The 11,523-nt window shown below is 43.8% G+C and overlaps 2 protein-coding genes and 1 non-coding gene across 3 annotated transcripts; 1 reads left to right on the top strand and 2 right to left on the bottom strand.

Moving 5' to 3' along the window:
* Nucleotides 1-1,052: 1,052 nt before the first annotated feature.
* On the bottom strand, nucleotides 1,053-3,138 carry LOC137881364 (Golgi apparatus membrane protein TVP23 homolog A-like). The gene is made up of 6 exons (XM_068723276.1): nucleotides 2,993-3,138; nucleotides 2,471-2,615; nucleotides 2,233-2,322; nucleotides 2,000-2,128; nucleotides 1,777-1,905; nucleotides 1,053-1,683 (listed from the first exon to the last, which is right to left on the bottom strand). Exons 1-6 carry the CDS (start codon nucleotides 3,121-3,123, stop codon nucleotides 1,657-1,659), a joined length of 651 nt encoding a protein of 216 aa, XP_068579377.1. The 5' UTR covers nucleotides 3,124-3,138; the 3' UTR covers nucleotides 1,053-1,656.
* A 362-nt stretch (nucleotides 3,139-3,500) lies between these two features.
* trnar-ucg (transfer RNA arginine (anticodon UCG)) lies at nucleotides 3,501-3,573 on the bottom strand. The gene has a single exon. It is a non-coding gene; the product is annotated as a tRNA-Arg (tRNA).
* A 238-nt stretch (nucleotides 3,574-3,811) lies between these two features.
* On the top strand, nucleotides 3,812-11,508 carry polg (polymerase (DNA directed), gamma). Its single transcript, XM_068722954.1, has 23 exons — nucleotides 3,812-3,909; nucleotides 4,436-5,033; nucleotides 5,264-5,459; nucleotides 5,668-5,835; nucleotides 5,966-6,112; nucleotides 6,258-6,337; nucleotides 6,462-6,644; nucleotides 6,827-6,969; nucleotides 7,067-7,190; nucleotides 7,300-7,524; nucleotides 7,620-7,737; nucleotides 7,903-7,986; nucleotides 8,225-8,338; nucleotides 8,442-8,602; nucleotides 8,685-8,738; nucleotides 8,831-8,948; nucleotides 9,029-9,164; nucleotides 9,302-9,548; nucleotides 9,671-9,793; nucleotides 9,912-10,080; nucleotides 10,383-10,591; nucleotides 10,700-10,860; nucleotides 11,419-11,508. The coding sequence occupies exons 2-23, from the start codon at nucleotides 4,462-4,464 to the stop codon at nucleotides 11,481-11,483; spliced, it is 3,597 nt and encodes a 1,198-aa protein (XP_068579055.1). The 5' UTR covers nucleotides 3,812-3,909; nucleotides 4,436-4,461; the 3' UTR covers nucleotides 11,484-11,508.
* The last annotated feature ends 15 nt before the right edge of the window (nucleotides 11,509-11,523 follow it).

The raw sequence follows: 11,523 nt of genomic DNA, 5'->3' as shown, positions 1-11,523 counted from the left end.
TTATTCATTGCGCTCCCTTTAGCAGAAATACAATTCCACATATCTCCTGATTTATATTAGCAAGCGAATGGTCCTAACGTTTCTCCACTGCCATGTTAGACACACAGTTGAAATAAGATTAGTAACACCCTGGGCAGCACTGCCATTGTGGCTCAAGACAGAATAGGCCAACACACTTTTTGTGGCATGCAAATTGTTCTACCTGCTGGTTCATATTTTTATTTCATCACTGGAAGTTACTATGGCCTTGGCATAGCATACCACTAAGCTTATATAGAGTGAGCACAATAAATTGATTGCCCGCCCTACAGTGTGTACGCTGCTGACAGGGTTTCACAGGCTGGAAGCAGGAGTGAGCATTCTTGACCAATAGAAGATCTTTGAGGTCTAAGCCGTTTGTGTGTGGAGCTCAGGGGCCACGGTCAAGAACACTGGTATGAACAGTTCCCTCCAAATCTGTACGGTCAGGATAACATGTTTTCTGAGAGATTTTAGTCCGTGTAAACTACACTGGGACTAAATTAAAATACATTAGAGTAATTCCCATTATGTCTATTTTACAGCAAATATTGGCAGAATGTAAGATGCAATACTGGGTTGGCGACTCTGACTATTGAATCTAAATTGGGCGAACAGAGCTGACTTGATCTTTTACTTATAAAGTATAGTCGGAATGCTTTTTGAAGCTCCCACTGTATTCCAGTTTAGGGACAGACAGCAATACTAATATTTATTCTTAAAATGAATGGTTTGACCACCAAGCAGACATATTTTGCAGAGGTATAAGAATTGTATAACTCACCATGGTTAGTATTAAATAGCCAATTTCACCCCAGATTATGTTTGGAATCACAGAGAAATGACAAATACATTTGAGTTAGATTGCAATCTGCAGTTTGTCCTGCACACAAATAAATCAATTTCTCATTGAGGAGAAAAAAATCCTACAATACAAAAACTTTTAAACCAACTGGTCTCTCTAAGATTTTCAGTTATGTTTGAAACAACAGATCACAACTGTCAACATTTTCATCAAACTTTAATGGGCTTTTTATTTTCACGGAGGCCTATAATTCATTCTTATGGTAAGGTGCACTAAGCATTTCCTGTTGAAACTTTTGGACAGTGGAGGATGTGCCATTTAATCAATGCATTTTATACCCCATTTCCTTAAATAAAGCACATTTAGGGATCTTTACATCAGACTTAGCCTTGTGTTTTCTATAGCAGACGTTGGCTAAAAGCAGGACATATCATCTGCACATCACAATCTAGCAACACAGCTTGTATATGAGCTGCTTAAAAACGATATGCTTTTTAATTCTTTCATGATAAATGCATTTACTGATAGGGTGTGTTCAACCAACGACAGTAGGGATACATTTAAATGCACTTATCTTTTATTGACATAATAGCCAGACTGATCCATGGGCAACATGTGAAGTGAACAGTCAGCAGCATAATGCACGAGGCATACGGCCATTCAAGTAGATGCAGTTTGCGGGAACTTTGGAGATGAGGCAGCTCTCATCTACCTCCTTCTTCTCTCTCTCTCTCTCTCTCTCTCTCTCTCTCTCTCTCTCTCTCACACACACACACACACACACACACACACACACACACACAACAGAGTGGCTGTAAAGGACGAGGTAATCTTCATAGTATTCCGAAGATGATGTCTGGCTGGAAGAGGATAAATTATGAGTGAGTTTATGTTCAATTTGAATGAACACTGAGTTAACAGGACAGTGCTAAATGCTGCAGTCAGTCACTCACACGCTGCAGGAGGTGCTGCCCCGAGAAAGAGCGGATGTCTGCAGGCTGGCCATCCTCTCCCACTGCCTTGCAGCGAAGGTAACCATAGAGATTAGCCACTTGGAGGGAAATACTAGCAACCACAAGTAACTGGGGAAGACACACAGATGATGCATTTAAGAAGAATGTATATAATCATAATACGCCTCTACAGAGCAATGCACACAAGCAACATGTGTCTCACCAGCCATTTAATCTTCAGGGAGAAGAGGGAGGTGAAGAAGAAGAATGTCCATATGAGAGGACAGATGATGAGACCCAGCCAAAATATCCTCGCCTCTGCCTCTGTCCCGATGTTATTGCCCAGAGAGGCCTGCACACACACACACACACACACACACATACATACATAGCAATGCCCAAATGTTTAATACCTCCCAAAATGCTCCCCCATACTCAAAATAACACACGTCTTACTTTTTTGGCCTCAAACACCCAGAGGCTCTTTCCATCCTCGTCGATCTGATTCCACCAACGCAGGCCGACCAGCAGCCTGCCGGTGACATTCTGAAACACAGGACAAACGTGAGTAACCAAAACTGTAGTGAGGTGAAACAAAAGGGATTAAACGGTGCTGAAGTTCATAAGAGGGCGAATAAGGGGCAAGGCATAGGGAAGTAAGGGGAATTAGCAGCTGACCTAGTTGACCTCTCACCTTGACAGACCAGAAGTCAAAAGAGAGCAGAGTGATGATCAGGACAAAACACGATGCAAAGTTCTCACTGATCCAGTCACAGAGCAAATAGGCGACAATGGCAACCACCCGGAAGAACAGGTGGAAAAAGGAGGCGAGGGGGTGTCTGCAATCAAAAACACAGGATTAGAAATGACCAAGAGCCTGGAAATGCCAATGAAGCATGTACAATTAAAGCAAGCAGACAACTTTGTTGTAGGCTACAGCATATCTACACTTCTCAGCACATTAAGAGGCAAGGAGACTCAGTCTGAGTCATAGATTATCAGAAAAGAATAGTCGCATATAAACGTCTGTGAGAGAGCATAATTCGTCCAATTAAAGTTTTTGAGATTTGTTTACGACGTTTCATTTAAATGACACTCATTTTACCAAGGTTGGAAACACTCTCTCAAACGACATCCCTGCTGATATTATATTTACAAAAGCGATATAATCTGCAAGACCAATTTGTTTATACAATAACAATCTCCTGCAGTGCACCTTATGACTGCGCTTCTCCGCACACTCTCCTGCTCGTCAGCAGCAAAGTCCAGCTCAACATCCTCCGTGTCATCCGCCATCGTCTGAGAAGCAACGACAAAACACAACAGGGTTAAATCATCCAACATCATCCTAGCTGATACAATACAGACAAACACAATACATTTAGAGGCAGACAGACACCCATTGGTACGACGGTGATACCCATTGGTGTCATTGTCGTAGATGTGTAAAGCAAAGCGAAGTACCATTTGGGGGAAAGCGTAGCTGTATTAGGGATGGAATAAACCAGGTGTTGCAGTGAAATAAGACCGACACCGACGCTGCCTTCTCTGTCATTAAATGCACCTTCACATCAGGAAACTGGGTTTAAATTTATTTTAAGGTTAAGAGGACTCCCTTAATGCACCGTGACGAAAATGGCCATTGCAGCTTAGGCAGCGATTGTTTCGATAACATATCTATATTTTTTTCAAATGCGGAAATCACATTGATTGGCATAAAAGAGCGACCGCGGCAGGACTCGAACCTGCAATCTTCTGATCCGAAGTCAGACGCCTTATCCATTAGGCCACGCGGCCACGAGCTATAAACTGTAGGACAAGATACGTATATATATGTTTCATATTTCTAGATATTTATTATTTCTGGTTATATTTTACTTATCTGATACTTGTGTATAATCCCCCTTTTGCCTTATTTAGAAACTACTTTACCGTGTTCATCCAATCATTTGTTTGTATTCCTACAAAACGATTTAGTCATCCGGTCCGCGTGGGGTCGCTAACGCTTCGTCTTGCTTTGGTTTACGTCCTCGTGCATTGACCATGCTAAATTAATAAACTAGTTTGTTGTGTAGCAATTTGAGACATATTGTGGTTGATAACTTTGACGTTATACCTTCAGGTACAGATCGGGTGAGGTGTCTTTTATTCTTGTATCGACAGTATAGCTAACACATTTAGTGAGTGCAGAATTAAACGGCTATTATTTTGTTTGGTTGCTCACAGAATAGCAACACTCCCCTTTAATTATTAGTAAACATGCGCTAACAGGTTCGTGATAACGTTGGCTAATACTGAAATAAGCAAACTAAATAAGGTGTGTGTGCAACGTAACGCTACCTAACTATACTATGCTACAGTAGATAACGTTTAGTCCAGAACCTGTTTTCAGTCAACTTATTTCTAGCGTTAATGTTAAAGTTGGGTGATAAGTTTTTGAGTAAGTTAAGCCCTGTCTGAGTGAAATATCTGAAGCTGTGCTCTTTGACCAAGAACATTTCCGCCATTGAACAATACTGCACAATCACACATAAGATAAAATCAAACATGTTATTATCTAGTAGCTAGATATAGCTGTGTCTAGTCCTGGTTTGTGCCTCAAACTGGGGCTAAGCTGCATCATGTCCTAAAATATGAATGTTGTCCCAATGTCTTCCAGCTCCAGTGTGAAGTCCTCATGAGGTGATGCTGCATGTGTTGCGCTGTCCTCTGTGGAGGACTCTCATCTCTCTACAATGGAGGTGTCTACGCTCTCTCTACTCCACCAAGCCAGACTCTATTCAGGGCGAGGACTCCGCAGAGACCCGCCTGAACCCCCTTAACATTCAGATGCTGTCAAGGAACCTGCACGACCAGATCTTTCGAGGGCTGCAACCAGAGCACGGAGAGGATGATGTGGAGCGTAGCATTAGGCACCTGCAGAAACATCAGCTGTGGGGGAAGGAAACTTCACTGCTGCCCGAAGTAGAGCTGAAGCTTCCCCAAATGTATGGCAAAAATATTGACGAGCACTTCCGTATCTTGGCCCAGAAGCAGAGTCTTCCCTACCTTGAGGCTGCCACCAAGCTGCAGCTGGCTGATCTCCCTCCCATGCCACAGAAATGGAGCTGGGAGGTTGGATGGACACGCTATGGGCCCAACGGGGAGAGTCAGAAGGTTGACTTCCCAGAGGAGTCGGCACTGGTGTTCGATGTGGAGGTGTGCGTTACGGAGGGACGGTGTCCCACACTGGCTGCTGCTGTGTCTCCCACTAACTGGTGAGGAACAAGAAGGAAATATAAAGATTGTGCAAATGGGAGAAATGCCCCGAAACGCATTCAATTGTTCATTGGCAGGATTGATTAGCGTCACTGTGGTGGTGTGCTGTGGGTCGAGTTGTTTAGTGTAATAGGCAGAGGATGGGTTCTTACACAATTTTTTTTTTCTAGTGAAAATGGGATGGGGTGTAAATAGGCCAATAGTTAAGTATATTTTTCTCCCATTCCAGGTACTCCTGGTGCAGTAAGCGCCTAATAGAAGAGAGGTACTCCTGGTCAAACCAGCTGATTCTTGCTGACCTCATCCCCTTGGAGACGCCTATCAACTCTGCCCGTCCACCAGGGGGTCAGTGGAAGGAGAGGCTCATAGTAGGCCATAATGTCAGTTTTGACCGATCTTACATTAAGGAGCAATACTTACTAAAGGTCAGTATTCGGGGGGGGGTTGTCCTTGTTTCCTTGCTCGTTACCAACTTAGCTTTCTAGCCCTATGTCCCTTTTTTCCTTCTGTTTGCATCTTTATTGTATGATTTATTTATAAGCCTCGCTGTATAAGTCACATGAGTAAATGCACCAAGTAGCATGTACCTGCCTGAGTGAATGTATGTACACTCAAGTGTTTTCTCCCCTAAAGGGTTCTAAGGTACGCTTCATGGACACAATGAGCCTTCACATGGCCATCTCTGGGCTGACCGGGTTCCAGCGCACACTGTGGATGGCCAACAGGCTGGGCAAAAGGAGGGGTCTTCAGGAGGTCAAGGAACACATTAAAAAAGCTGGACAGAAAAGGGAGGGTCCAATGGTTTGTGTTCACCACATTTCAGCTACAACATGCATTATCTGTAGTAATGTTGCACCATTTCTTTTGTTGAAAGTATCAGGATCTGGCTTTTGTCATCAGCAAAACTCAACGTGATGTTTTTTGTGTGTAGATTGGCTCCTGGGACTGGGTTAATATTAGCAGCATTAATAACCTGGCTGATGTCCATGCTCTGTACGTGGGAGGGCCGCCACTGCAGAAAGAGGCCAGAGAGACGTTTGTGAAGGGCAGCATGACGGATGTCCGGAACAACTTCCAGGTCAGATGTTCATGACAAATCCTGCTTCAAATTGTCTGTTATCATAGGCCAAATGTATTTATAGACGGCATATTAAAGTCTCCCAAATGACTTGCATTCATCATGAAGTACTAACAAATACATATGGCTTCGCTGACCTCTTCAGGAGTTAATGCAGTACTGCGCCATGGACGTCGAAGCCACACATCAAGTCTTCACAGAACAGCTTGCGCTCTTCATGGAGAGGTCAGTTAATCCCAACCCACCAACTCTTTCTATTTCCTTTTATAGCTATTGATTTTTAAGCCAGTATGACATTGTTTCATACACAATGCCGCATAATGAGTCCATCTCTTTTATCTTTAACAAGGTGCCCTCATCCAGTGACGTTTGCAGGAATGCTGGAGATGGGCGTGAGCTACCTTCCTGTCAATCAAAACTGGGGGCGTTACCTGGAAGATTCTCAGGACGTTTACGAAGAGCTCCAGAGAGAGATGAAGAAGTCTCTGATGACTCTAGCGGATGATGCCTGCCAGCTGCTGCAGGATGACAGGTGAGAAGAGCACCTATTTATCACTGCAGCACATTATTTCATTCTGATCTTAAGTGTGTGGTGAGTGAAAAGCATTATAGATGTATGCATAATCTGTAGTTCCATAACAAAAAAGTGCTTTGTAGAAGAACATCCACATTGTATATCAATGGACCTAGGTTTTATGTTCTTATTTTCTTAAGATACAAAGATGACACCTGGCTTTGGGATCTTGAGTGGGATGTGCAGGAGTTTAAACTGAAGAAAGTAGCAGCCAGCAAGAAGAAACACTCCAAAAAAGCAGTCGAAACAAAAGTTGCTACTCCTCTTCCAGACTGGGATGAAGGTATATACTCGGATCAGGAGCCATATTTACAAAGCAAATGTTATAATCTGTAAAAGATAACAGAGATGAAGTTGAGTTTGAGTTCTTGTGATATTAGACCCAGGTCCACCCTCTGAAGAGGAGACGGCAGGCCCTTACCCCAGCAGGCTGGCTGTGGAGAAGCTGAAAGAAACAGTGAGCCGACTTCCTAAGAGAAGGCAACATCTGCCTGGACATCCAGGGTAAGTAAGGTCCCTCCCAAGTACAGCTAAGCCATCTAATAATCATTATCTTTCAATTTCCACTGACATAGTCAGTCAGTCCTTCACCCCCCTTTACTGTGTCCTTCAGGTGGTATCGTAAGCTGTGTGAGAAGATGTCTGAGGAGGACAGCTGGTCACCTGGAGCCAACCTCATCAGCCTACAGATGAGAGTAACTCCTAAGCTGATGGGTCTGACGTGGGACGGTTTCCCCCTGCATTACTCAGAGAAACATGGGTGGGGCTATCTGGTTCCTGGACGCAGGGACAACCTGGTACCTGAGGAGGAGAGTACAGGGCCTGTGTGCCCACACAGGTACTTAATACACTGTTCTGAGTCATCAAGACAAGATTTTGACAACGTAGGATGTGTATGTGTTTGTTTAAGCATTGTTCCCTCCCGTCCCACAGAGCTATCGAGAGTGTTTACAGAGAGTATTGTGAGCTGAACAGCAAAGTGCGGCCTGAATATCTGAACTGTGACCCTTCAGATGACCTCATGTGGACGGACAGCACAGTGTGGGCAAAGGTGCGTATGCTCATAATGTAATTTGCCTCATTCTTGGAAGTGTTTACACGAAACCGACTTTTTCATTGGTGTTTAACTAGTGCTACTTCGGATCATTGATCAGGCCCAGGGGCTCTGGAATGATAACATATATCATGTCGTTGTGTTTCTTGACCTCATCTTCAGGTGGAGGAGTTAGGGTCCTTGGAGAGTCTGACCGAGGAAAACAGAGTCAGAATGATGAAAAATGGGGAGAGTAAGAAAAGCAGGGTGAGTGAAACGGTCACTGTCATTTACGAGTGCTTTATGACTTTGTAACATGAACACTTTTAGTACTGTATTGCAGTAATTCCTATTATAGCCTCGTTGATATGGAACAGCACTATCTGGTCTAACATGCAGTGTGTTGTGGTTCATTCTAAATGTTTTTTGTTTCACTGTGCTGAAATTGAACATTACTTATTGTGGTTTGTTGTATGATATAGTTTGCATTCTGTATCAACAACAGTCTCAAGATCCACATTATGCCCCAGAGGAGAGTCACTGCCATTATCACCACGGAAATGGTCCCTACAACGATGTAGATATCCCAGGGTGCTGGTTTTTCAAATTACCTCATAAGGTGAAGTTTCACTGTTTACCTAGAGCGTCCTAAATAACCATCATTGGCATATTGTCACTTTGTTGAATTGCTTTCATGGTCTCACTGAATGTGTGTGTTTCAGGATGGTAATCACAACAATGTTGGCAGCCCTTTTTCAAAAGACTTCCTGTCCAAGATGGAGGATGGTACTCTCAGGGCTGGACATGGTGGAACCAACGCTACACGAGCTCTGGAGATCAACAAAATGGTGTCCTTCTGGAGGAATGCCCATAAACGTATAAGGTACCTCTCAGTTTCCACCATAGTTATTCATCTGTTTGTCATAAAGATGGTGAATACAGGATTTCACACCGTGTTTCTGTAGCTCTCAGATGGTGCTGTGGCTGAGAAAGGGAGAGCTTCCTCGTATTGTCAGCAGGTTTGTCTGGTATACCAATAGCTATCCTCCATTTGTTCATCATCAGCCATTCATCGTTGCTGTTTATCTAACAACCTTTCTGTCTCCCAAAGACACAAAGAGTTTGATGAAGAGGGCCAGTATGGTGCCATATTACCTCAAGTCGTCACCGCTGGAACGGTAACACGCAGGGCTGTGGAGCCAACGTGGCTGACTGCCAGTAATGCACGGGTAAGAAGCAGAGCCGACAAAGAGGAACGCAAATCTAAACGTAGCATTTGAGAGAAATGTTTGTTTTTTTGTGTCCATAGCGGGACCGGGTAGGCAGTGAGCTGAAGGCCATGGTGCAGGTACCACCTGGATATCACCTGGTGGGAGCAGATGTTGACTCTCAAGAGTTGTGGATTGCTGCTGTGCTTGGAGAGGCTCACTTTGCTGGCATGCATGGTGAGATTTGTCCCGATTTGATACTTTAACACCATGTTATTAAAGTTGTAGAAGGCAATATTTGTTTTATCTTTTCTAGTTTCAACAAGCAGCATCTGATGTTAATTGTGTTCATCTTATGTCTTTGCTGGGTTCAGGTTGTACGGCGTTTGGCTGGATGACCCTTCAGGGAAAGAAGAGTCAGGGCACTGACCTGCACAGCCGCACTGCTGACACTGTGGGCATCAGCCGAGAGCATGCCAAGGTGTTCAACTATGGACGCATTTATGGTGCGGGACAACCCTTTGCTGAGAGGCTGCTATTGCAGTTCAACCACCGCCTCGGTCAGGCAGAAGCTGCCAGTAAGGCCAAGCAGATGTACGCCTTGACAAAGGGCATACGCAGGTATGCTCGGTAGTTGTGTGTTCGGGTTAAGATTTTATATTTTAGTTAGGTTTAGTTGTTTGTGGAAAGGTGATTAAGTCGAGCTCTAGTGCTACACGTTTGTGTTTTGTACGTTTCATCAGATACCAGTTGTCAGAGGAGGGTGAGTGGCTGGTCAATGAACTGGATATAGAGGTGGAGAAGGAAGAAGATGGAAGTGTCACCCTGCAGGAGTTGCGGAGGATCACCAGACTGGCCTCACAGTGGTGAGGGAGCAAGTACAACAGCACATGGACGTCTTCAAGTGCCTTTAGCGCCTCAAGATATTCTCACATGCCGCCTCAGTTGCACTGTCCCTTCATTTCCCACCTTTACACCCCTCAGCTCGCGGCGGAAGAGGTGGAATATGGTCGACAGACGTCTGTGGGCTGGAGGTACGGAGTCAGACATGTTCAACAAGCTGGAGAGTGTTGCTCATTCGGCCCAGCCGGCCACTCCCGTTCTAGGCTGCAGGATTAGCAGAGCGCTGGAGCCCATGGCGGTTAAGGATGAGGTGAGGCATAAATCTAACCAACATGGTGGTATTCAACCTGCATGAACAGCCAAAACCCCTTTTTCCCCCAAATAGTATAATTTTGGGGATTGGTTGTAATAGATGTTTATTTATTTGTATTTATTATTTCACTGTTCATAGCCAAGTGTCACTAAGTCTTAAAATCTGATCATAAAACCTGAAAAATCGGTTTTGCATGGAAATGGCTGTTTTTTCCCCCTAAAAAATAAATGACATACACATTTCTCAAAAGCTGCAACAGGATAAGGTTTAAATTAAGATGGTGCCATATTTCCTGTCAGTTTATCACGAGCAGAGTGAACTGGGTGGTCCAGAGCTCTGCAGTGGACTACCTACACCTGATGCTGGTGGCCATGAAGTGGCTCTTCGAGGAGCACGACATCGACGGCCGTTTCTGCATCAGCATCCACGATGAGGTGCGGTACCTCGTCGGAAGCGAAGACCGTTACCGAGCGGCGCTGGCACTTCAGATCACAAACCTGCTTACGAGGTCTGCTCGCTGATTAGCGTTTTATTCTTCCCCGTCAGAATTTCTACTACAGAATAGGCTAATAAACTTTGCAGCTTTTTTCTGAGTGTGAGCTTGTGTCTCCTGCAGGAGTGTGTTCGCCCATGCGTTAGGCTTGCAGGACCTTCCCCAGTCAGTAGCTTTCTTCAGTGCCGTTGACATTGACCAGTGTCTGAGGAAGGAGGTCACCATGGACTGTGTGACCCCCTCAAACCCCACAGGTCTGGAAAGAAGATACAACCTACCACCCGGTTAGTCCTGCACACCATCATCAGCCTCATTTTTCTGTATAGAGGGTTGTATCATATGTATTTTTCAAATGTGTTGTATAAACAATGTGCTTAAAAAAAGACAGCAGGGTAAATTGAGGATCAAATACCTGCAGGTATCAAAAAAATATTTTTGTGTACATTACTTACTGAAATTACATAATATGTAGATATTAATTTAAGGGAATTAATTACAAATTACAGCACATGAACATTTTAACATCTCAACTCCTGATACCTGCCAGCCTTGGTAAAATTCCATTCAGGACGCAATAAAAGAAAACTGTAAATAAATAGAATAAGAAAGAAAATATTCATTTCAAAATAAAACCGCACTTGACACAAAGCATTTATGTAACCATATATCCACCTCTTTCCTTTATGAATTAAATAACTGATAAAGTAGGGCCATCTTTAATATTTCTATATGTAGTTATAACTTTACAATTAACATGTTTAGAAATGCATGTGTTACTAAATGAAGTGAACTCTAGGAACACGACCAGAGCGTTAAACAAACTTTGTGCAAACTTTCCACAGGTGAGGCATTGGACATATACCAAATCATCGACATCACGAAAGGCTCCCTGAACAAAGGAAGATAGTTCAATTCACAGCAGTTCAAACACACAACTGCCAGGAGGC

The sequence above is a fragment of the Cebidichthys violaceus genome, unplaced genomic scaffold, assembly GCF_023349555.1.
Source record: "Cebidichthys violaceus isolate CVI_PGR_0920_01 unplaced genomic scaffold, fCebVio1.0.p SCAF_3, whole genome shotgun sequence".
Classification (NCBI taxonomy): domain Eukaryota; kingdom Metazoa; phylum Chordata; class Actinopteri; order Perciformes; family Stichaeidae; genus Cebidichthys; species Cebidichthys violaceus.
This window is presented reverse-complemented; position numbering and strand designations above follow the sequence as displayed.

Bases quoted from the DNA above. Each gene is read 5' to 3' on its own strand.
- LOC137881364 (XM_068723276.1), bottom strand. From the start codon at position 3,123: ATGATGTTGGATGATTTAACCCTGTTGTGTTTTGTCGTTGCTTCTCAG. The intron at 2,616-2,992 runs GTGCACTGCAGG...TTTTGATTGCAG, and splicing joins CGGAGAAGCGCAGTCATAAG to ACACCCCCTCGCCTCCTTTT. The intron at 2,129-2,232 runs GTAAGACGTGTG...GTGTGTGTGCAG, and splicing joins GGGTGTTTGAGGCCAAAAAA to GCCTCTCTGGGCAATAACAT.
- polg (XM_068722954.1), top strand. From the start codon at position 4,462: ATGCTGCATGTGTTGCGCTGTCCTCTGTGGAGGACTCTCATCTCTCTA. The intron at 5,460-5,667 runs GTCAGTATTCGG...TCTCCCCTAAAG, and splicing joins AGGAGCAATACTTACTAAAG to GGTTCTAAGGTACGCTTCAT. The intron at 6,338-6,461 runs GTCAGTTAATCC...ATCTTTAACAAG, and splicing joins CTTGCGCTCTTCATGGAGAG to GTGCCCTCATCCAGTGACGT.